Genomic DNA, 26,208 nt, shown 5'->3' on the forward strand with positions numbered 1-26,208 from the left:
AACCTCCTTTACCCTGTCCCTCACTCGTCAATCCGCTACCACTGCCCCATTCTCTTTTTTTTCCTACACAAAGAGCACTGTGAATAGTCTAAACACTACCAATGTTTTGGAACTAATGCATTGCGACCCATTAATGCTTTGACTGACAATCACATTTAATGCTGGTGTTACATATGGAAATTACATTTGTTTCTGAACTTGCCTTTGTATCTGTAGTGGTAAATTGTTTTGTTTGGTTGTGGATTTGTTAGAGAAAAAAGATAACTACCTTGACCAATCATTTCAATGTACTGTTCTAATAAGGCGGCCTTTTACTCTCACTGGCCTTGTTACTGTCTCGTTTCACCCTGTTAATAGCCACGCCCCTTCTAGCACCGCCCCCCCCCAGGTGCCATGCGCTGGAAAAGGTATTTCCTGGAAACTGTAGTTGCTCGCTGAACTGGAAGCTGGCGGACCCCTCGAAATATAATGGGATCCAGGAGCCCTGCGAGAGTCCGTTTTTCTAAAGTGCAAGAGACGGAAGATGAAGTGGACAGAGAGCGCTTCCGCGAGCTGAAGCGAGAGCTGGACAAACAGCAGTGGTTCGTGTCCTTTGCCATGCTGGCCCTGGCGCTGCTGGACGTGAAGAATGCTTTCTGGGACAGCGCCCACCTGCCTAACAAGAAGGCGCTATGGAGCGAGGTGTTTCAGTGCGTGCTGAAGAAGCTGCCCTTCAGGGCATCCCCGGTGGAGGAGAGCGAGATACTGGCGAGACTCGGGGGGCAGGCGGGGCCCCTGAAGGGAGAGCTCCGCGCACTCTCCGCGGCCCTGAGAGAGCAACGCGCCAGGGACCCCCCTCGGTCTGCCGTCCGGCGTCCGTTGTTCCGAAGGCTTCGTCGGTGGTTCAAGCGGCCCCCCGAGCCAGGGAGCGAGCCGCCCCCGCGGGCCGCCCAGAAGGAGCTGCAGCAGTGCCTCGAGCTGAGCGAGGCGCTATCTCGCCTGCAGAGGAAAGTGTCCAAGAGGCTGCGGGACGGGGACCCCGGAGACCTCCGCGACCTGGAGGAAGAGCAGGGGGTGCTGAGACAGCGCTGCGAAAACCAGACCAACGAGGTGCTGAGCAGGATCGACGGAGCGTTGAAGAACAGCGCCCAGGACCAGGAGGTCAGAGAGACAAGGGGTGCAACCACTGAAGCACCCGAGCAGACCCCGAAAACCGGCGAAGAGCCCGCCGCCCGAGGACACATCTCACTGGCGATTGATCCAGAGTCCGCCACTGAAGCCAGGTGTGAGCTGCTGCTCCCTCCAGACCCGCACAGGGCTCCTTCTTGCTTCCAAGGTCGGTAACCAGAGGACCATTGTATTCTTGATGAATAACACATATTGCTTACAGCGCATAGAAGCGGCAGAGGCATTTAAAGAAGCGCTATATGAAAACATTATTAAAATAATACGCATGAAATTATCAGAATGTCTCCTAAGGCACGCCTATTAACCTGGGATGCATGATACCGTCAGTGGGGTTGGAGAGCACGAGGTCTAGATTTATCAATAAAACCGAGATAGAGATTTGCCAAGCCAGGCATGGCCACCATGCGAGGCTCTGAATGGCTTGATAAATCTAGAGTAGCGTAGCGCAAGGGGAAGGTATTCGGAATCCACGGGTGTAGCGCTGCGTGGGTACGGTTCAGAGTTGGTGCTTGGAGGCGCTATGATCAGTGCCAGAATTTGTGAACAAAAGTTCGCACCACAAACATTTGTACAGTGTAACTTTGACTCTCGACAGGTACTTTCCATCAACGTGCCTGGCGCTTATCTCACCGTTCATGTTTTTGAGTCTCTCATAGAGATTGCTCAAGGAGACCCCATCTCCGCCCCTGCTATGCCCACCTGGCCACCTTCCCCTCTCCAATCGGAGGGCAGTGACGGGGTGGTGTGATTGTGGAGAGGGGATCTGCGCCGCCCACTCCACAGTTGGGCCCCGTCCCAGGCACTGAGAAGAGTGTACCTCCGCCCCTCCTGCACGACAGAGGCGGGCCGGTCTCACCCCTAAGTTTCAAGGGCGGGAGGGGTTGCAGCGGGGGGAGGCGGAAGGCCGTGCGCCCATTCTAGTCAAGTTATAAATAACTTATATTAAAATTCAGTCTGTTGGTGACAAGTTAAGGACAATAGAATGGTTCCACTATCACAGTTTCTTTAAGGGCAATTAATGCATACAAACTGGCAAACTTTCTCTAACTTTGCTTCTCATGACTTCTCTCTCTTTCTGGAGGCACCATGAAACAAAGGCCCTGTATTCATCTGTATTACATAAGTATTTAAAAAAAATAGTCTGGTGAGACAGTTAAAGCTGTCTCAAAGGCCAGACTTAAAGTGATAGCGAGAGTCTAATTAGCACACGAAATACTCTACGCGGTCAGGTGGAGTGACATCACAGGAAGTGAAGTCACATTCCTAGCAAACACCTCAATTCAAAGGGAATGGCCATATTTTACTGTCAAAGGTGAAACATGTTCATTATGAAATGTGAATGTCAATATAAGCATACAGTATATTAATTTCTGAACACCCGCTTGTTTAATGCACAGTAGGGAATGTCAGTTTTGGAAATACATGAACGTCCGCAGCTGGACGGATGGCTCAGTGAGCCAAATGCTGGCTAATGACAAAAGGTGGTGTTTGGGAATCCATACATTAGAGTCCCAGCAAGGCAGACTCTGTCTTCCATTCTTCCCAGGTCGGTAAATCGAGTATTATGCATTCAGCACACACACCTACAGGTCAGCAAGGCCTTGCTGACCTGTAGGTGTGTGTGCTGAATCGCTGCCCAGACTGCCGTTCTTCCGTGCAGCGCCTCGCGGAACCTGCTTCGCGGGTCCCGCTTCGAGGGGAGTATTGCTGTGGACCTTTGGAGCTCTCTAGTTGTTTGTTCATCCAGGCGGAGACTGTTGTGGGGGTGCGAGTGCGTGGGTAGGGCTGCGAGCTGCGGGACCGGGACTACCTCTCCCAGGAGTCCCTGCCAGCCCTAATTGCAACCATCTGGGCCGCTCTCCCTGCCTGCCCCGCCCACCACCAGCGAAGCTAAAATCCTCGGCTCTTTGATCCACATTGGGACGCCTTGCTGACCTGTAGGTGTGTGTGCTGAATCGCTGCCCAGACTGCCGTTCTTCCATGCAGCGCCTCGCGGAACCCGCTTCGCGGGTCCCGCTTCGAGGGTCCCGCTTCGAGGGGAGTATTGCTGTGGACCTTTGGAGCTCTCTAGTTGTTTGTTCATCCAGGCGGAGACTGTTGTGGGGGTGCGAGTGCGTGGGTAGGGCTGCGAGCTGCGGGACCGGACTACCTCTCCCAGGAGTCCCTGCCAGCCCTAATTGCAACCATCTGGGCCGCTCTCCCTGCCTGCCCCGCCCATCACCAACGAAGCTAAAATCCTCGGCTCTTTGATCCACATTGGGACGCCTTGCTGACCTGTAGGTGTGTGTGCTGAATCGCTGCCCAGACTGCCGTTCTTCCGTGCAGCGCCTCGCGGAACCTGCTTCGCGGGTCCCGCTTCGAGGGGAGTATTGCTGTGGACCTTTGGAGCTCTCTAGTTGTTTGTTCATCCAGGCGGAGACTGTTGTGGGGGTGCGAGTGCGTGGGTAGGGCTGCGAGCTGCGGGACCGGGACTACCTCTCCCAGGAGTCCCTGCCAGCCCTAATTGCAACCATCTGGGCCGCTCTCCCTGCCTGCCCCGCCCACCACCAACGAAGCTAAAATCCTCGGCTCTTTGATCCACATTGGGACGCCTTGCTGACCTGTAGGTGTGTGTGCTGAATCGCTGCCCAGACTGCCGTTCTTCCATGCAGCGCCTCGCGGAACCCGCTTCGCGGGTCCCGCTTCGAGGGGAGTATTGCTGTGGACCTTTGGAGCTCTCTAGTTGTTTGTTCATCCAGGCGGAGACTGTTGTGGGGGTGCGAGTGCGTGGGTAGGGCTGCGAGCTGCGGGACCGGGACTACCTCTCCCAGGAGTCCCTGCCAGCCCTAATTGCAACCATCTGGGCCGCTCTCCCTGCCTGCCCCGCCCATCACCAACGAAGCTAAAATCCTCGGCTCTTTGATCCACATTGGGACGCCTTGCTGACCTGTAGGTGTGTGTGCTGAATCGCTGCCCAGACTGCCGTTCTTCCGTGCAGCGCCTCGCGGAACCTGCTTCGCGGGTCCCGCTTCGAGGGGAGTATTGCTGTGGACCTTTGGAGCTCTCTAGTTGTTTGTTCATCCAGGCGGAGACTGTTGTGGGGGTGCGAGTGCGTGGGTAGAGCTGCGGGACCGGGACTACCTCTCCCAGGAGTCCCTGCCAGCCCTAATTGCAACCATCTGGGCCGTTCTCCCTGCCTGCCCCGCCCACCACCAACGGGAGTTCCCATTTTACCAACCTGCTCTCCCCGCTGCGCGGGAGCGTCCCGGGAGAAGCCCGGGACAAGAGCGGGGCCGTCTGTGGCCGGGCGAGGTCGGGTCGGGCCATCTCCCTTTCATTTCACTTCTAAGTTGACCGGTATTTTAAGAACTTTGGGTACATAGTGGTTGTTTGTTATTGTATATTGTTTCATTATTAATCTGTCTGCCAGAAGCGTGGGCAAGTATTCATTAACATAATGCCCCTACGTTCTGGTAAAGAAAGACAGGTCCAAGTATCCACCACAAATGGAGTTTCCACAGTCACCATTGATCACATTTTTAAACGTACTACATGTATTCTAGAAAAAGAAATTGCACTCGCTGAAAAACTCTTATCGCTTGACTCAGTCACGGGTAAGCGCTCTTCACTAGGGAAAATTAGTGAGGCTGTTTCCCCGGTTCCCCTATCACAATTGGATTCTACAGTCAGTAATGTTATAGCTACAGATATTGTGACTGTTGACCATGAGTTGGAGTTGGAGGGGGGTGCTGAAAAAATCGTCCTAGATTCTACATCAGAAGGTAGTTCTTTATACCACAACTTAGCTAATATTGAGACCGATGTTTCGGCTTCCTCTAGTATTGTTTTAAGCCCAGAGCCCGAAACCCGACCCCCAAATTTGGAGAACACGAACACACATAAATTTAGTAAAAGGAAACGGGTAGATTCGTCACAGATGGGGGGCAATAAAAAGGTTCAGAGAACCAACAACACAACTTCTCCCCCAAACAGCACATCAGCCCTGCTTGTAAACCCCCCAGTGAATAACAAACACAGAAAATGATGCAGAAGGTATCCTTTTGGATAAAATCGAGGTATTGATTAAATCTCTTCTTTTGCCCCTATTTGAACGGACTAGGCTATTAAACGTTAAAATGGACCTCATGGAAACCTTACTAAGGGAAAATGTGGGCATTTTGAAAAAGTTACAACAATCTACTACCCCCAAGGGGTCAGAACTAACGTGCGCACAGCAAAAAGCGCTGATTAATGGGGACAAGGGGAAAACAACCAAAGCTGTATCATCTTCCTTGAGAATCCCCCAGCAGAAGCCTGCCACCGATAAAAATAAGCAGACTTCCGAGATGACTATATCACGTAAGGGAGATTTAGTTAACAATTCACAGCCCACTTCCAGAGGTTTACCCAAACCTACCCGCTCAATAGATCAAAACACTCAGGCCAGGTAAACTGTTCCGCCTAGAAAACCATGTGTGAACCTCCCTCCCAAGTCACTGCCCTATACTGTAATTCTAACTGGAGTGGCTCCATTGGGAGAGGGAAAGGTGGAAACTTATAGAGAATTACATAATAAAGTACATTTTTGGTTAAATAAGAACCGACCTCTTCCACCAATGTCCAAAACAGAAATCCTTAATGTCAGGAGAGTGGACTGGGTAGGATTTAGTAAAAAAGACCTTGAAGGGGACTGTGTTGTCATTAGTTTTAGGGAGCCTTGGGTAGCAGATTTTATCTGCAGGGAACCAAGATTCGGAAGAGTGGGTGACGTCCAAACCTTGTCCCTGCATTATTTCTACCCTAAACTTAGTTTAGTGAGAGATTATCCCCGACAAAACCATCCTAACCAAAACACCAGATTTAGAGGAAGACATCCCCCAGAAGTGGCCACTTACCCTATGTTTTTGCCCCACCTCTCGAATCGCTTTGCACCTTTATGTGGGCTGGACGGTGTCGACTGACTTAACAGGGGGTTAGCGGAACAAGATAATAGGATGCCCAGATTGTCTATTGGAGTAATGTCCCCTCATTCCTTATGCATTCAGGTGATGGACAGTAGCACAGAAAGCCCAAGAAATAACGTAGAAGTTTTTTTGGGAGATCAGATAAGAAACGGCCCTAATACAACAAATTCGGTAGATGAATGCATAAGTAGCTCCTTACTAAATGAGAAAAGTGGGGGGAATGTTGCTTCACTTGATGAGACACCAGTAGTTCTTGTAAATACACTTAGGATATTTTTGTCGCGCCGTGAAAACATTTTTATTCCCTTAGTCATTTTGCTTGTGCTGTTTTATTTAGTTGTGTTGTGTAGCTGCCTTGTCTGGCGCCAGGACGCTCCTTAGCTGGAGCATCTGTGCGCCTAATAAAAACCACATAACATAACATAACATAACATCTTGGAACATTGCGGGGCTGAAGGGGAAAATGGACCTGACAGAATGGGGGGCCTTTATAGAGCAATTTGATGTTGTTGTATTTCAAGAAAGTTGGTCAATTGACGCAGTTTTTCGTCTTGGTTATCTGAACTTTTTTAAACCAGCACATAAAGGGCCAAAGGGTCGCCCGTCTGGGGGGCTTGTTATTTGGATTAAACAATCACTATGCTATAGGACCCATGACTTATCTGTTCCAAATTCCGACTTACAGGGACTTAAACTTAGCAGAGCAAATTATCGGGACTTGTATCTAATTAATATATATGCAAGGGGTCAACCAGGAGGTAAGAGTCCCGGAATTATTGAGAACCTAGAACTCCTATTGAGTAATATTGGTAGAGATAAGTGTGTAACAGTGGCAGGGGATTTAAACTGTACGTTTGAACCTCTACCCATTTTGGAAGACAGTTGTTATGGCGAGGCTGACCAGTTATGGAATATTCCCAGCCTAGCCATATCACCAATAAAAAAGGTTACTGAGGCCGTTTTGCAGTGGCTTGGTTTATGTTTGGAGTGGGACTTAAGGGCAGTAAATGGGAGGTCTATATTGTAGCAGGGTTTCCGTTCTCCCACAGAACTGTGCATAGAGATCTAGAACCTCAGTGAGTTAGGATGATCCAAAACTCATCTCAGTGTCAGAAATCTCGTTACCTAGCTAGCTACAGTGTCTCATGGATCATTATGAAATGATACATGTATTAGACAAACCAGAACATGATCTTTAGAATACCTCAGGAGTCGTGGAACACATGAACACTCTTTCGTTATATAATCATTTCAAACCAAAACTGGGAGTCAAAGAACACACATGCAAGTTTGAAATATTTATTATTCAATGCAAAGTTCTCAAACGCAGTATCTTGTATAATACCAAAATGCAGATTATAAAAATCAGAGTTAGCAGCATAGTCACTAATCCATAGTAAGCAAAAGGTGCTAGCATGTTATAATGCAAAAACCTATAGAATCGATATCACCTATATTTCGCGCACCCTATCTAGTATATTATTTTATATCTAAGAAGGTCTCATTCGGGCTTTAGCAGGGCGGCCCCATACCTCTCAATGTCAGTAGGAGCAGTTCACATCAACAGCTACCAGCTCTCTCCATGCGCAGCACCAAGTGTCTACGTTCATTCCGTGTAACTCTATCTTAAACCCGCGTAGAGCCCAAAATGTTGGCATCAACATTATTTGTGTTATGTCTAATGTCTAATGTGGTGCGAGGATCAGACTTCCCAGCAACCTTGTGTTAGGTTAATCTTAGAGTGTGCAGCTCTCAGTGTGCAGACAGTTGTACCAAGTGTACGAGGCAAAGCTGATAGCATAGGAATAACATATTATTCTCAAATAAAACACCTCACCGCTTCTAGGGTGAAAGCTACAACAACAAGTACGTGTCGTGTGCAAAACTGAAGCCGAAGGTAAAGCGGCTGTTTAAACATGTAATACACTCATGCTAACTTAACGCAATATATGTAATGAAGTATCCATATGACACCCCCCCATTGGTCCGAGCACCGCCAATCATAAGGGAAAAGGCAATACTAAATCAGATACAAAAATTGAAAGCAAAATTCAATAATCTTGAGCTAAAATAAGCTAAAAATATGTATGAATGAATATGTATGAACGAATATGTATGAATGCCTACAGTGGCCTCAAATCTAAAAAAAAAACAAAAGTCTTGAACCAAAAGTCTACCGCCAGGTCCAAAAATTATGAAATGTATGACCAGGTCGCATCCTTTCAAATGTTTGTAAGAGAAAAAACCAAGGCACTTATCCGATATCCAAAGTCATGTGCCACCTAGACGTTATCTCCAGCGACATCACGTGAGTGAACTTTCCATCAGCTGAACATAGTCCATCCCTCCACTCCAGCGAGGGGAAAGTTATATATCACAACAAAGCATTCCCTCCATGCGTCTCACGATTGGAAAGTATATGCAAAGAAAGTTGCAACAGCCTCCAGTATGAAATCACTGCCATCATCCGAAAATAGTTCAGCCATCCAATTTAGCAATGGGAAAGAACATACGTGCTCCTCCAGCATCGGATCCTCCTGCAACGTCAGAGGACAACTCGGTGGGTTCACCAGCTCGCTGTGTGTCAGAAAGGCATTCGCCGCTGCAGAGATCTCCCATTGGCCCAGGACTCCATTTATTGCTGCCAAGGCCATAACTCTCTCGCCAGAACAGATCAGCTCGTGAGCCACAACGGGACGCATTAGCTGATCAAAATCGACGTCAGGAGCAGTCCTCAAGCATAGGCATAAATCAATGGCCCAATCGAACTCGCAGCTCAGGCAGTGAAAGACAGGTTGGACACACGTGAAGTCGGTGAACCGAAATGACAATCTATAGGCCGTGCTTAATGCTGCAAGCGGCAATGTTCCATAGTAATTGAGCATCCGATTACGACACAGGGTCAGGAGGCGTTGAACGTCGTCTTGCGCAGGATGGGCATCCATGTTTTATGAAGAAAAACACCAACAGAAAGCCTGCGGCCACAGCCAGCAAAATAGGTAGTCCACCAAACAAACTCGAAAAAACAGTGTGGAAAAACGTGGGAATGATACCAAAAACTTTTTCAAACGTAGTCACGAGGCCACTGCTTAATAGTTTAAAAAAATGTGCAAGGCCAGTCGTTGAAGAAGCATTAAAAATCTGGTGTACCAGCTCGCAGAAATGAAATGGCAAATCAGTGTTTAAGAGCGCCTGCACCTCTGTGCGGGTGTTGGCTATGTGAAGGACATAAGTTTCCCGGGCCGAACTCAGGGTCACTTGTTTTTGAGACAAAAGGGCCCTTATTCTGCTTAAACCATTGAATTTCGCTTCCAAGGTTGGGATCCGTGGCCAGATGGAGACATCTGAAGAGCCATGCGTGGGTGGGTATAGCACGTTCTTGCAGCACACTACACGCTCTGATACAGTAACTATATAAGCCACACCAATTAATAAACCACAACATAATTCGTTGTTTAAAAGCAAATAACTCCCATTAGCTAATAATGTAAATGTGGGCACTACTGCTGGAACTGGCGTGCCTTTTAAAACACATGCTAAATTTGGGCGGTCCTGATTACAAGAACCGTGTAACTGAATGTGTCTGCATATTAATGAATGGTCAGGTGACTGTGTGCATTCCTCACCATTAAGATTAACCTCTTTTCCATCTTTCAGACATCTGTATGTGTATGGTAATGACCATGCCTCATGTAGGAATGCATTGCCAAGCGGTTCATATCGTCCTATAGCAATATAACGCATACAGTTAGTAAATTTATATAAAGGGAATGGTAATGTAATTAATCCATGAATAAGCCACGTGGCAGTAGTGGTTTCAGCAACAGAGAAAGGCAAGGACTCTAGCTTTTCAATATGTAGCATAGAAAATGAAGCATCACGCATTGAAAGCATGCGCTGTTTCTCAGTAAGATTAAAAGGAGCAAAAAGGGATGAAACGTTCAATGAGGTCCAGGGAACTCGACCAGCCTTAAGAGTCTGTAGCGTCCATGCAAACTGCATCACAGAACGCAATTGATTTTGACCATGGTATAACGTGGACACTTCATCATGTACAATATCAACAACAGAAGAAACAATATTATCCAATGTGTAAATTCTGGAAGAAAGCATGTTAATACTGTTATCGACCACTGCAAGCACTTTTTCCAAATTTGCTTGATCAATAGCTCTCAGGCGCTTTGCTGCCTCAACTTGTGAAGATTTCCAAATCTCATTGTATATAGCATAAAGAAAGCGTTTAGATCTACCCCTAGCTGGGCCTTTTATAAAATCATTTAGGTCTATATTTTCATTCAACTGGGACAGATGCAGTTTAACTGCAGCCAAAGTGGAATGTTGTAACCAGTTCTGACACAATTTTCCTACTGAATAAGTAGTAACAGTGTGATCTGTTTCAAACCTGGGATCTGGCCTAACGTGTGTAAACCCTTCAGACAAACCCAAAAAACGACGTTGGCAAGCATCAGAGCTCCTCTGCCACAAGAGCCACCCCTCCGGGTCGAAATGGGAAACATTAAAGGAGGAGTTCTGCAAAAGTGCTTGTATCTCACTGATGGATAATGTAGTGAAATTACTCCAACCTGAATATTCTTCTAAATCAGGGATAGTAGGGGTATTTAATTTTTTAGATGTAGCCAATCCAAAACATGTTGTTTGGGAAATAGTTGAATTTAAAAACAACATGTGATTCGGGATGAGACATGCACGATGCAAAGCCTCAGTGCCTTGTACCTGCCAATCTTTGGTACCCCAAACCGATTTAAGGTCAATAGTATCCTTCCATAACTCATAGCCATCTACAGATAACCTTTCTAGAAAGGACTTTGAATACAGCAATTTTGTATCAGTAAGTCTGACTTTGGGCATGAATTTCTGGTTCACTTTAAAATAAAACGACTCAGGATTTGATTGATTAAAGTCTGTAAAATAAGAGTATTTTCCCAGAAACGTACTCGAGCTCCCCTGTAAAGGAGCAGGGCAATGTTCCCACTGAGTGTAATTCACAGGAACCCTCCTGGAACTTGTCTTGTGTAGGAAATGATTCCCATAATGTTGATAGCAAAACAAATCACCATAATTGACAGAATCTAAGTACAAATCCTCAGCATCAAAGGCCGCATAATATTTCAAATCAGAGAACAATGCTTCTACAGCCTGAAGATCCCAGTCATCAGAACGAACATTTTGTTTAATCACATCTCCCATGTTTACTCTAAGCACATTAGGAACATTAATAACTTCTGTGGGGCCATGTATCTGAAACCTAACCGCATCCCACACAATCCCATCAAGGACTGGCCAAGCAGTAATCTGTACTGAATGTAAGTCTCTCTTTAGTCTGTGTACTGAATGTGAGGAGGACAGAGGGGCCAATGTTCCATTAAGGTACCGAATTCCTGTTCTTTCTATCACATAATGGCCTTCGATCAAGCGGAAAAAATAAAACACAAAACCAATTGACATAAAAAGATAAAATGAAAATAGTATCAGCCAAACGTATGTCCAAGGTGGAATTAGAAAATGTTTTTTAAACAACGTGGCATATTTTGCAATAGTCGATGGTTTCTTTGAAAGTTCCGAATCAGAGTCAAAAGAGAATCTGGACTGGTTAGCCAAACGGGCATGTAGGTCGGACATAGATAAATCAGCAGGATCTGCATAGGTCAGCTCATCAATGTTAGCAAGAGGAATAGTATTTAATAAAGGATTGGATAAAGCAGGCATCTCGAGGGACACCTCCTGATCTGTACCAGATGTAATAGCCAGCACAGAGTTCCTCACCATGGAAGGACAGGATGCAGCCGGTGTCATGCTATGAAGAATCGGCCACCCTGTGTGTCTTGACATTGTCAATAGAAATAAATCTGTTTTCTTTACGACCTGGAAGTGGTGGTAAAATGACTGTTCTTGTGCCCTTCACTCCAAGGACTCGAACCGGCGGTCGATATGAGGGACCAAACTCTTTCTTGTTATTGATCTTCTCTCGAACCAGTTCTCCAACTTGGGGTAGCCAGCCAACTACCGGGATCTGCAACGCATCATCCGATGTGGAGGGCAAGTGTTCCTTTGCAAGACTGTCTCTGGTCTTTTGTAGATCCTGTAAAACATTGCAATGTTCATCTACGTCAAAGGCCGCGGCCTGGGCCTGGCAGTCTGCACCATCAAGGTCAGGGACGTACATCTTGATACCAAAGAGCATTTCGTATGGGGTCCGCCCACCCAGAGACCTTCTAGGGAGATTATTAAGCGCACGCTGCACGCCATAGAGGTGGGTCAGCCAGTTTCTACCAGTGCCTATAACACGGGCTGTCAAAGATTGCTTTAAGTCGCGGTTCATTCTTTCTACTACAGAATTGCCCTCAGGCCTGTAGGGGCTTGAAAACTTCACCTGTACTCCCAACGAAACCATAGCATCCTTATACGCCTTAGAGGCGAAAGCCGGACCCTGGTCCGAGTGGAAAGTACCACAAGCAAAGATTCCCACAAAGACACGCAAATCCTTAATGACAGTTCGCGAATCAGCGCTTCGATGCGGCCATACCCACACAAAGCGTGTGCATGAGTCAACTGCTACTAAGATGTATTTACAAGCAGTATCAGAAGAAAAAGGACCGCAGTGATCCAAATAAACGCAACCAAGCGGTTTATTAGAGATGCACAACTGTGTCTGAGGCGGACGCGCAGCAGTAGAAGGCTTAATCTGCTGACAAATGTCACACATAAGGACATAATCGCGCGTCTGTTTGTACAGTCCCCGCCACCAGAACCTCTGTTGTAGCTGAGATACAGTGGCTGAGACGCCCGCATGCGCAGACGCCACACCTTCATGAGCCGCTGTAATCAGAGAAGCTCTGCGATCCGAGTTGGGAACTAAACGCTCTCCAACTTCAGGAATTTTCACATAAGGAACCTTATCGGGACTTAAGTGGTATGTGTACTTCGAAGGGAACCCCGCAGGATATTTACCTCCCTTCGCTGTGGCAGCAACAGCCGCCAAGATGTCATCATCTATTTTGCTTTTGGACCTAGTGACTATGCTGCTAACTCTGATTTTTATAATCTGCATTTTGGTATTATACAAGATACTGCGTTTGAGAACTTTGCATTGAATAATAAATATTTCAAACTTGCATGTGTGTTCTTTGACTCCCAGTTTTGGTTTGAAATGATTATATAACGAAAGAGTGTTCATGTGTTCCACGACTCCTGAGGTATTCTAAAGATCATGTTCTGGTTTGTCTAATACATGTATCATTTCATAATGATCCATGAGACACTGTAGCTAGCTAGGTAACGAGATTTCTGACACTGAGATGAGTTTTGGATCATCCTAACTCACTGAGGTTCTAGATCTCTATGCACAGTTCTGTGGGAGAACGGAAACCCTGCATTAGAGCACGCAGCTCAGCTAATTGTGCGGTGCAGTCCCCAAGCGTCTGCGTGTGCACGACGCTGGACTCGAACTCATCGTTCACCATGGCACCGACCACAATGGCGCAAGCGGAAACGTAGGCATGTTTAGAGCCATGCGCAACCTGCGCCGAACCATCCGTGTAAATGATACAGTGGAAATCCTCCAACGGCCGCATTGCTAATGGAGCAGGATGAACAAACTCATACTGTAAATACTCCTGCGACCGTAAAGCGGCGTCAAAAATAAACGTGACATCCTGAGATGTCAAGGATGTAGCCCACTGAATCCACCGAGGGTGCAAAGCTTTAGAATTTGGTACACTGGCTTTCGTGACCGCCTCCAAGGCCGGACACGGGGTAACAACCAACATGCGCTTTCCCTGCGACAGGGCACGTTCCTTAAGAATTGCCATCTGCACAGCCGTTAAAACTTTCTCCACAGTGGAAAATCGCAATTCAGCCGAAGTGTACAAGTGTGACTTGTAAGCAATAGGTACAGTATCCCCCTCATTAAAAGTCAGGTACGTGAAACCCACCGTCCCAGGGATAATTCTTATCACCAGGTTGGTCTGGTTATCACGGGTCTGTAAGTAGTCAGAAGTGAGCAAATCAGCCTGCAAGGACTGCAGAATGGCTGAATGCTCAGGCAGCCAGCATGATTTGGAAAAAGATGGTTGTACCAAGGCATATAAAGGCTTGATACGCTGGGCATATTCCGGAATGTATGTCCTCCCGAAATTTAAAAAACCCAGTAAAGACTGTAATTTTTTCAGCGTTGTCGGAGAGCGCAACTGCGCGCACTTCTCCAGGAAGTGAGGAGCCAATCCCTTTCCTTCATGGTTAAGTTCATAACCTAGAAACAACACTGTGTACTCCGCAATGTGTGATTTTGCAAAGTTAAACTTGTAACCCATGTCTGCAAAGTTACAAATGATGCTGTTTACACGACACAGATGCACCCAAAGTTCGTCGTCTGTGAGATAAATGTCATCCACATACGAACATGCAACTGGATCGAAACTCTCCAAAAGAGAGACTATGCGGGCGGAAAACACCCCAGGACTATTTTTATATCCCATTGGGAGTCGTTTAAACATTTTTTGTACGCCGCCGCATGTAAAACTGGTCCATTGGGAACTTAGACCATCTAATCTATGTGCATAAAAACCATTGGAAATGTCAAGCGTGGTTTTGAACCGTTTACGCTCAAGACTATTCACTAGGGCAGAGCCGTGAGTATTCTGTACTGCACAGTTACGGCAATGCGAGTTCAAATGCCTGTAATCCAAAACAAGACGATATGATCCGTCCGGCTTGTTAACAGTAAAAAGGGGATTATTCATCGGTGACACACACGTTTCAATTACACCTTGATATTCCAATTGTTCAAGGATAGCCGCGACCGAAGCCTTAGCTTCACGCCGTATGGGATATTGGGGTTGTGGCTGCGGCTGTGACCGTAACGGAATCTCATGGCTCGGGGACAATTTATCCCAGCCACACTGATTCCGGTACACAGCCGGCGCAAGCGCCAGAGCCCACTCTTCTGCAAAATGCAGAGCTTCCATTCTTGGCACAGTGTGCGCGAAACTAGGGAGGATTACCTCCTCCCCTCGCGGAGCTGCGAGAACAAAAGGTGGGGGCCAGTCAGCCTCCGAAAGCAAAATGTCATACGTATCCGAAAGATTTTCCCAAAATACCCCTTTTACAGTTCGCTGCATGTCACCTTCAATTAACAGGACAATTTCAAAAAGTCTTTCAGGGGGAGCAACATGTGTATCAGCTGTTTCAATCACAATAAAAGTCTCAGTCGCTGTCACCTTCAACAGTGGACGGAGGGCCTCTCTCACTATGGTAATCTCCGCCGCGCTGTCCAGCAAGGTCAGAGCCCACGTCAGATTCCGAAGCCGCGTTCTCACTATCTGGGGCATATCGATGCGCCGTTAAGGCAGCGACTTTCTTCTTGGCAAACTGCGGTCTCTTTGGCGTAGAGTCGTCCCGCTGATCCCCTTCACTTCGTGTGCGGGGCTGGCCACGTCCTTGCTGGCCACCCCTGCCCCTGCCGCCCCCTCCACCACCGGTTGACGGAGCCGATGAGTCCTGAAAGGAACGAGGAGAGCGTTGGTCAGATGCCTGATATCTTTCAGGCGATTTAATCGTAGCGCGATCGCGCAATTCATAAACTCGCTCTGACTGCGCAGGTTGTGAAGGCGCCGGACTCGAAACCTGTGTCTGCTGTTGTTGTTGCTTACCCTGATTCTGCTTTTTAGGCCAATTTTGTTTTTTGGACTTGGGCTGTCCACCTGTTTCCGAAGACTGTCCCTGGGGCTGCTTTCTTTCTTTTTCAAGAAAAACCTTTGCACCCTTAGAATTGCGGCCAACCGTTTTATAAGCCGCCACAATAATTTTTGCCAGCTGACGGGGTTTCTCGGCATCGGGAATTAACGCCAGACCATTGGCCACCTGAAAGTTCACAGCATCCCCTTTTACATTGGCAAGGATAATACCGCAAACTGTCTCAAATGAACCGTTCAGGCGCATACCCAACTCAACCGCCGACTCAGGTCCGTGATCATCTTGAACACGTTTGAGGATCGCAGATAGGTTCGACACTGTCGGTGTGCCAAAGCACCTCGAGTAAACCGCTGCAAAAGTCTTACCCCATGTTTCGCAGTCAGCAAGTTCAGGGGCTAAATCCTTCGGTAAACTAAGCGTAAGAATCCGGTGTTTTTCACCCGGAGTCGTATTAGGAAACACAGCCTCCAGCTGGTCGAATTTCTCGGCAAGCCAGTAAGGAAAATCATCCTTATTATCTGGCTTTCTGCCCATTACGGAATTCACCATGACAGGACTGATTTTCAAACCAGCCTGTTCCGCTCGAAGCTGCGCACCTGCGGGGGCAGCGCCATGTATATTACGACCAATGTAATGAACAAGCGCTCTAATCACGTCAACCGCGACATCATGCAGACGTCGCAAATCAACCACATTACAATTGGCGCGATTAGGATGAGGAGTAAATCCGCCCAAGGCGGGCCAGGCTGTGCCCGGAATGGACAACGGACCTAACCTCGGAGCCGTTAAAGAGTGGGGTAGGACGCCACCAAACCAAACTCCGTGCTGCCAAGCATCGATAGGTACTTCCAGTGCTCTGTACGGAGCATAAGCCGCCGGAACAGCCGAGGCAGTGTACGAGTGGTAGACGCCCGAATTAGCGTTTACTTCCGGAAACGTCACCCAGGAATAAAACAATTCGTACGGGTACGCATGTTCCGCACTCACCACTAGAACCACAGCCAAACCTTCCGCAGGGACATTATATGCCCTCAAGTGGTCGCGAACCGCGACGCGGCTATGCTGCGCTATTTCCACGGCCATGGTAGCACCGGAAGTGAAAAAGGACAAAGAACACTTTGTAGCACAACTGGGTAGTAATTCAAAGAAACCGTTTAAAGTAGAATTCAAGCTTGAAAAGACCTATTTCAAAAACAGGTAGGTTTTTCCGACACCACCGTTTACCGGAAACGGGAATGAAGGTGTTAAGGTTTGAATGATATACTACTCGAGTGTCATGAAATACGGCCAACCAATCCGTTGGGCGCCATGTAGCAGGGTTTCCGTTCTCCCACAGAACTGTGCATAGAGATCTAGAACCTCAGTGAGTTAGGATGATCCAAAACTCATCTCAGTGTCAGAAATCTCGTTACCTAGCTAGCTACAGTGTCTCATGGATCATTATGAAATGATACATGTATTAGACAAACCAGAACATGATCTTTAGAATACCTCAGGAGTCGTGGAACACATGAACACTCTTTCGTTATATAATCATTTCAAACCAAAACTGGGAGTCAAAGAACACACATGCAAGTTTGAAATATTTATTATTCAATGCAAAGTTCTCAAACGCAGTATCTTGTATAATACCAAAATGCAGATTATAAAAATCAGAGTTAGCAGCATAGTCACTAATCCATAGTAAGCAAAAGGTGCTAGCATGTTATAATGCAAAAACCTATAGAATCGATATCACCTATATTTCGCGCACCCTATCTAGTATATTATTTTATATCTAAGAAGGTCTCATTCGGGCTTTAGCAGGGCGGCCCCATACCTCTCAATGTCAGTAGGAGCAGTTCACATCAACAGCTACCAGCTCTCTCCATGCGCAGCACCAAGTGTCTACGTTCATTCCGTGTAACTCTATCTTAAACCCGCGTAGAGCCCAAAATGTTGGCATCAACATTATTTGTGTTATGTCTAATGTCTAATGTGGTGCGAGGATCAGACTTCCCAGCAACCTTGTGTTAGGTTAATCTTAGAGTGTGCAGCTCTCAGTGTGCAGACAGTTGTACCAAGTGTACGAGGCAAAGCTGATAGCATAGGAATAACATATTATTCTCAAATAAAACACCTCACCGCTTCTAGGGTGAAAGCTACAACAACAAGTACGTGTCGTGTGCAAAACTGAAGCCGAAGGTAAAGCGGCTGTTTAAACATGTAATACACTCATGCTAACTTAACGCAATATATGTAATGAAGTATCCATATGACAATATCTGATAAGGCGGGAAACGCCACTTTTGATAATGGCTACAGTACCAGCCGCATAGATTATTTCCTAATTAAAATGGAGTTTTGGAGCCTACTAGGGGATATGGAAATAATCGATAGACCAGAAAGTGATCACAATCCCCTACCAATAAACCTGAAAATGGATGGCGGCCTGCTCAGAAAAAATGCAACAAATCATATCACTGCCGAGGCAGTCCTAACTAATGACTGTCGTAGGGTACGCTGGGGCCGGGTTATAAGTTCCTGGCACCATTGAAAGAATATCACTAGAAGTAGCAGCAGCGACTAAAAAAGTGAAGCCACTACTGGATAATGTGGGGTCATTGGAGCAAATTAGCTCAATCCATGAGTCCCTTTTTGCTAAACTCAAATCTTTCTTTATAAAACCGGTCGGCTCGTCGAAAATTGATAGGAAATCCCTGGGTGCCAAATGGTATGATAAGACCTACCGTAAGGCACACAGTTCTTTGATAGCTGTTATTAAAACCAGGGTGACATTGGACATCAAAATAGAGAGGGCCAAATACAAGAAAGTATTAAAGCAAGCAAGGACAGCATGGGATGACCAACGTTGGCTGGAACTTTATGAGGCTAGCCTGTCCACCAACCAGCTTAAATTTTGGCAGGTAGTGAAGTGGGGAGGGTCATGGGACTTGCAAACCCCAGTTAACCATGTTTCAGCCGAGGACTGGGTTGAATATTTCTCGGCCCAGTTCTGTGGCATGGTGACAGGAAGACCTAATGTAGGAGAGAGTAACCTGCCTCCTACTCCTGTAGCTATTTGTGAGAGCATAGTCTTTAAAGAAAACGAGGTAGAGACTGCATTAAAGCAGGTCCAAAATGGCAAAGCACCTGGTATGGACAGCGTCCCTGTGGATCTCTTTAAGCATGATATAGAAAATTGGGTTCCTTATATAACCACTCTAGCTAATGCTATCGCCAGAGGCGCCAGAGTACCAGACTCCTGGAAAGGGGCTGAAATCCTTCCTGTATTTAAAAAAGGTGATAAGACCCTCGCGGGGAATTACGGCCCTATAAGCCTTATCGACGCCCTGCAGAAAGTAATTGCTAGAATGTTGTTGGTAGAATTCAGTTCTGGATGAGTGAAGAAAATATCCTATCCCCGCTGCAAGCTGGCTTCAGGGCCAGTATAAGCACTGTCGACCAAGTGCTCAGATTTATTATGATCTATTGGAAGACAGTGCATTTAGGCGAAGGCACTATATACGCAGCGTTCGTGGATCTTAAATCTGCGTTCGACCTGGTCCCCCGAGAGAAAATGTGGGTAGCCCTAAGGAGAATGGGAATGCCGCCCGAATTGCTTGAGCTTGCCATCAGGCTACATGAATCTAACTTTGCCAGAGTTAGATGGGGCAGCCAGGGCCAGGTGACGGAGCCCTTCCCAGTGACCCGTGGAGTAAGACAAGGTTGTGTCTTGGCACCAACCTTGTTTTTACTCTTTATTAACCAAGTAGTGCAGTTTCTTTCATCTATCCCGACAGATGCGCCAGTTTTGGGTGGGACTAGGTTCCCCCTTTTAATTTTTGCCGATGACACTCTGATTTTGGCAAAAACACAGGTGGGACTCCAGACTGCAATAAATAAGTTTGTGGAGTTTTGTAAAATAAATGACCTTGAAATTAACGTTTCAAAAACAAAATTCATGGTTCTGACCAAGAACAAACCGCTAAGGGGTCATGTAACTATGAATGGTACCACCTTAGAACAAGTAGGGGTGATGACCTACCTAGGGGTGGTTATAGACTACAGGCTGCGTTGGAAGGAGCAGATCGAGGCACTTTGTTTAAAATTTGCCCGTTTATCGGGATGCCTTGTTAAAGAACAGCGTTGCTCCCAAACTAAAAGAGTTTTGCCAGCGCTAAAAATTTATAATGCTAAAATCAGCTCAGCCATCCTCTATGGCTCGGATCTGTGGGGTAATGTAGATCTTGCCCCATTAGATAAAATCCAGAATAAGTTTTTCCGTAGTTTGGTAGGTCTCCCAATATCGACACCATCACTCCCCCTTATGTTAGACATGGGCTGCCAATCCATCAAAAATCAGGCACAATACAGGATGGTAGCCTTATGGAGACGTATTTGGTCCACTCCAGAACTTTCCATGTTCGCTAATGAGATTCTTGACGTGAGATCGATATTAGGGTCAGGGAATCTATCTTGGTTTAAAAACGTGAAGGCTATACTCTACAGAATGGGTCTTCACATGCAGTGGTCAGATCCGGGAAACCAGGCATTCCCGTCGAAAAAAGAATTCAAACTACTGTTTTGGGCTACTGTAAAAGAAGATTTGGTTTTGCTCTCACAGAATCCCAACCTGACAGGTATCTTTTTACTATATAAAGTGGTTCCACACACTGAGACATATTGGGACAATATTACCAAAAGTGCAGACAGGAAACTCTATCACCAATTTAGAGTTGGCACACTGCCTATAAGGGAGTTTACCAACAAATGGTATAACCAACCGTCTTTGCACTGTCCCTGGTGTAGTGAGCAAAAGGAAACTATGGGCCACTTTCTTTTTGCTTGTCCAGCATACTGCGCACCACGTCGGAAATGGCTAAAACCCATCTGCAGAAGGGTCAATACACGGGTGTGGGAAGAAGCGTTGCTTATATTAAGATCTAATACAGCAGAGTGGATTTCCATAGGTATGGCGAAATACCTCGGATGGGCGTGGATCATCAGAGCTAGGCACCTTTCAGGAGATAACTAAGATTAATGAGTTAATTGTATAAGTAGGAACATATTTACTGTAGCTGCTTATTGATTGAATGAATGAACTGTGTACTGTAAATTCTTTTATTGACCTTCAAAAACGTCTTTTGATGCTATTTAATCAATTTTTTAAAAAAGTAATAATTGGTTGTATAGAACCTTTTTAAGATCTGTATTAACTATGTTGTATTTTTGTATATATTTTTAACTGCTGTCTTTTATGAAGAATAATTCGAAATAAAGACGTTAAAACTGAAACTGTATTATGCATTGAATAACAGTAACATCTACTGTTTACAGTCCTTAGAGGGAGAATAACTGTGTTATGCCCCCACACTATTATAAATACATTATTTAAACAACAATGTATGCATTTATAAACATTTATGCACCTAGAAACGTACATATCTATGTTAATAAGAGCAACATTTGTGTCACATTAAAAAGTGATACCATGCAATAAGGTTTGAGATCAAGTTTTATTAGCGCTCTGAAATGCCTTCTGATTGTGTGAGCGCTTTACAAACTGAGTAGATACTTAGACATGTGAATAGATGTTTTTTCATTTCAGTTTTACTTTGTGTAGGTGTCAAGTGTGTTTTCCACATGTAAAGGGTCAACTGCGATAAGGCAGGACTCAGTGACAACAGTTATAAACGCACGTGTTGTGCAGTCTGTCACATTTTACAACTGCAGGTTTCCATGAGTACAGAATAGGCGCTTGTTTTAATCTGCATCGAGGCAGGAATGCGTCAAATCCTCACATATTAGGTTATCTCATACTCTGAGGTGGGCAATTCCCTCTTGAGTTAAGAGGTCAAAAGCTGATCCCTCCTGGGCCATACATAGCTAGGAGGAGTGTTCTGTGTGGGTGTTAAAAGCTCGGTGTGACAGCACATCACAGTGTGTGCAATAGCAAGTGTGAAAAGCCATGCCAAGAAAGGTGTCATGCCTAGTCTCATGTTACCAAAGAAACAGGTGCCTCGAAGCCTCTATTAGGCTAAGTAAGAAAGGGGTGCCTCTAACTCTCTCAGGCTAAAGATGAAAATTCTACCTCTGAGCCTGAACTCAGACAAGACGGAAGTCCTCATCCTGGGATCATCGCCCTCTGCCTGGGACGACTCCTGGTGGCCCCCTGCTCTGGGCACCACCCCCAAGCCAACGGACCACGCATGCAACCTGGGCTTCATCCTGGACTCCTCCCTCTCGATGACCAGACAAGTCAACGCCGTATCGTCATCGTGCTTCAACACCCTGCGCATGCTCCGTAAGATCTTCCGATGGATCCCCACCGAAACCAGGAAGACAGTCACCCAGGCACTCGTCACCAACCGACTGGACTACGGAAACACCCTCTACACCGGAACCACAGCCAAACTACAGAAAAGACTCCAACGCATCCAGAACGCCTCCGCACGTCTCGTCCTGGACGTCCCCCGACACAGCCACATCTCCGGCCACCTGAGAGACCGGCAGTGGCTCCCCGTCAACAAGAGGATCACGTTCAGACTCCTCACCCATGCACACAAGGCTCTCCACGACATGGGCCCGAAGTACCTCAACAGCCGCCCCCTCAGCAAGAGGATCACGTTCAGACTCCTCACCCACGCACACAAGGCTCTCCACGACATGGGCCCCAAGTACCTCAACAGCCGCCTGACCTTCTACACGCCCACCCGCCAGCTACGATCGACCAGCCTCGCACTCGCCACCGTACCACGCATCCGCAGAGCCACCGCTGGAGGAAGATCCTTCTCCTACCTGGCGGCCAAGACATGGATCTCCCTCCCCATCCACCTACGGCTGACCCAGGACCACCTCTCCTTCAGGAAACAACTCAAGACCTGGCTTTTCGAGCAATAACGGACCACTCCCCCCAGCGTCTTGAGACCCTACTGGGTGAGTAGCGCGCTATACAAATTATTGATTGATTGATTGATTGATTGAGCCTAGTTAAGCCTCAGGTGAAGCAGAAAGAGGCAAAATAACAGGTCCAGTAGCAACTGGGCAACTGTGCAGTGCAGGAACAGTCTCTTGTAGCTTGCTGTGTCCCTTTTGCTTCAACAGGATGTCAGCCTTATGGTCACTGAAGTCCATTTCTTTGTCTGGGGTACAAGAGAGAGCAGGTCCTGTCCTGTTGGGGCTCTTCGCAGATCACCAACAGCAGGGTCAGTCCTTCTGATCTTCATCAGGTCAAGAAGTGTTTTGAAGTGGGTGCCTGGAGATGCCATATTTATGTGTGGCAGGAGCTAGTGAGTGGGAATGACTCCTGTGCATGCCCTAACGAAAGGGGTAACAGTTACTGGGGCTGACACTACCACTTTGGGCATTTTCAAGACAATGGGAGTCTTTTGTCACACTAAGCTTGATCTCTGAGGGCTGGGTGTGTGTGTGGGGGGGAAGGGGTGGGGCAGGAGTGTACTATGGTAATCCTAGTGTCCTCCCACATCTAACACTAAAATCCAGTTGGGGACCGTTATGTTACACCCAATTAATCTAGAGGCAGAAGTCTGGTACAACAAAGCAGGGTTTTCTAGCAACCAGACGGTGGATACACAATAATTGTTTTGGCATCATGTTCTCGCCTATTGAAGTGCACCCCAAGAGTTGTGTGTGAAACCCCACAGACCTGTCAAGCCAGATTTTACACTTCATCATGATTGGGCATTTTAATGTCAAAAGAGGCTCACTATAATTTGAGCCTCCTTGACTGGGGTTACAAAAATAGAGCCCTGCCTAGGTGTCAGCTAACGTTTGCCTATGATGGGGAGGGGAGGTGGGAGGGTGTATATGGGGTGGGGGCTCAAACAGGATTTCACATTCAAGCAGGATGTGACACTGTAATGTCAAAAAAGATGCTCAAGGTACACCGTGCAAATTCCGTCAGATTCTTAGTGGTCATATCTGTCGATTCAGGTCAGCCTATTGTTTGCTCTTGAGAGACATTTAATTCCTTTTTACACCAATTCAAATTATAATTATTTGCTGGAAGAAGTGGTAGGGAAAATGGAAATAGGTTTCCAGAGGCTGTAGGCAGGGAAAATGTGATTTTCTAAAAGTACCCTTTTCTTTAATATTCATCAATAGCCCAACTTCATCATTGAAATTAGATCTTTAATAACTATTAAAAAAAATGTTTATTTTTTTCACTGTTTCCTAACTGAAATTATCTTTATTAAATGTAATAATGTAACCCAGTGTTCTCCTACGGAACAGCCAGTCATATTACAGTGACTATAGCTTTTGTGGCCTTTTCACTCTACGGACATGCCTAACATTAACAAACTTACAGGTCTTACTTTTAAATGCCATGCCTGCTGTGTTACGAGCAACAAGCTCTACATAGGGGTGACCTGTAAATATTTAAAAGGAAGGTTTTCGACCTATCAAAAGGGATCATTTTGATTGCTCTAATTTGCAGTGTAAAACTGACAAACACAGCTACTAATGGTAGGCCTGAAGTCAGGCTTGCACTGTCTCTGTCGTGGGTGGAAAAACGGGAGCTGCAGACCGCTAGTGACATTTAAATTACATTCCCTGGGAGCACTTTTTACCACATACTAGAGGCTTATAGGTAAGTTAAATATGCCAGTTTCACCACGTTGAAAGGAGCAGCGCAGGCATTTTATCACTGGCCAGCAGGGGTAAAGTACACAGAGTTCCACAGCTAGGAAAAAATAGGGTCCTGCAAAAGGGGAAAAATCCAAAGTGACCCAGAGGAAAGCACACATTTCATATATATATATATATCCTCCCTATGTGCCTGTAAGTATTGCCTTACAAATTAGAGCCTTAGTAGAATAAAAGCCCAAAGTTTCAACATCTCATGGAAGTATTATCTATTGGATGTCTGCCAGGTACTTTCCTGGCAAACGCTGTTTTGGGCTCCTGAAGGTGACCTGAAGCGATCCCTTTGGCATCCTGTTGAAAAAGTCGAAAAAACCCATACACAAACGCTAAGTGTGAACACAGTTCCACATCTTGGATACAGCATCGCTTGCAAAACAATTTTTGATAGTAGCCAATTGGGGTGTATTGAACATGTTATTGTGGTGGAAGCTGGCTCATGTCCCCCAACAGCTGCAAGTGATGTTATGTGAATTTGAAAAGCGCATTGTTACCCGCAAGGGTATCCTGGTGCTGAGCAGGTGTGCATCCCTAACCCTGCTAATGGCAGGCTGGTGAATTGAAAGGCCAGGGCTTCAGCTTCTTGCACAATTCAAGAAGAGATGATGTGGGGGGAGGTGGGGCTTTCCAATCTTTAGGAACTATGTAAGGGGACGCCTGTCCTCCTGATCGGGTACTGTGTGTGTGTGAAATACGTGTACCAGGAGTCCTGCAGAGCCGAGATCTCTGGGTTGTGTGGGCATGCATAACTGTCTCCCCATTACATGCCCAATGCACCAAAGGCTTGGACCGGGAGAAGCGTAGTGTTCCTGTGCAGACTTTGGTGCTCCCCACTGGACCCTTTTCTTCACTGTAGATCTTGAACATTAGAATAACGCTGTAACATTCTCTATAAAACTGACAGACACAGGCTAAAGTTTAATGTTTTACTCAGAGAATATAGAGCAGAAATGCATAAGTTGGACCATCAATCATAGTATGATTGAACAAAACTCATAAGATAAGTACAAAGAACTCAGTAAAGTTCAAGTAAAGATACAGGACTTCAATCACATGAAGGAAACTGGAGGTGCTCTTTGGGGTATCCTATTCCCACTGGGACTGGGGCAGTAACTTGATTCATACGCTACTGATTTGTAATGCCAACGACTTGGACTTCCTTTCCCAAGAAGAGTAAGGGGCATATTATCAAGAAAGGGCGTTACATTATCGCCGCTTTTATCGGCAGGAAACTGCCGATAAAGCGGCGATAATGGGCTTGATAATATGCTCTATTGAATTCCAATCGAAGCCCATGTTACATGTCTTTACATCTAACATGGGCTTCGATTGGAATTCATAGAGCATATTATCAAGCCCATTATCGCCGCTTTATCGGCAGTTTCTTGCCGATAAAAGCGGCGATAATGTAAGGCCCTTTCTTGATAATATGCCCCCATGTTCGGGACCTCAGCTGTTCTAACAGTTGAACGAGTGGCTCCTGTATCAGAAAGGGCACAGGATGTCCATGAACCTCTCCATCTACATACGGTCCTATATGATTTGCTTTCAAAACTGCGCTCAGCATGGACTCCCCTTCCACCTTCGGGCAGCATTATTATGCCTGTGCAATATTTGTCGAACTCCCAGACATGATGGAAATTGGGATAGTCTGGGGTGGAAATGGGTTGTGTGGGGCTCTGTTACTGGTTTGGAAATGGGGATCCCCCTCCTTGCATCCGCATGGACACAGGAGGATTTG

At 46.4% G+C, this 26,208-nt stretch overlaps 1 protein-coding gene across 1 annotated transcript in view; it reads left to right on the top strand.

Moving 5' to 3' along the window:
- The first annotated feature begins 393 nt into the window (after nucleotides 1–393).
- LOC147700663 (uncharacterized) overlaps nucleotides 394–26,208 on the top strand; it is a 90,038-nt gene continuing 64,223 nt past the window's right edge. Inside the window, exon 1 of the mRNA XM_086929728.1 lies at nucleotides 394–1,315. Within this exon, the coding sequence (XP_086785854.1) occupies nucleotides 469–1,315 (847 nt within the window). The 5' untranslated portion in view covers nucleotides 394–468. The remainder of the gene's footprint in view (nucleotides 1,316–26,208) is intronic.

Source organism: Lissotriton vulgaris, chromosome 7 (genome assembly GCF_964263255.1).
Source record: "Lissotriton vulgaris chromosome 7, aLisVul1.2, whole genome shotgun sequence".
Lineage (NCBI taxonomy): Eukaryota > Metazoa > Chordata > Amphibia > Caudata > Salamandridae > Lissotriton > Lissotriton vulgaris.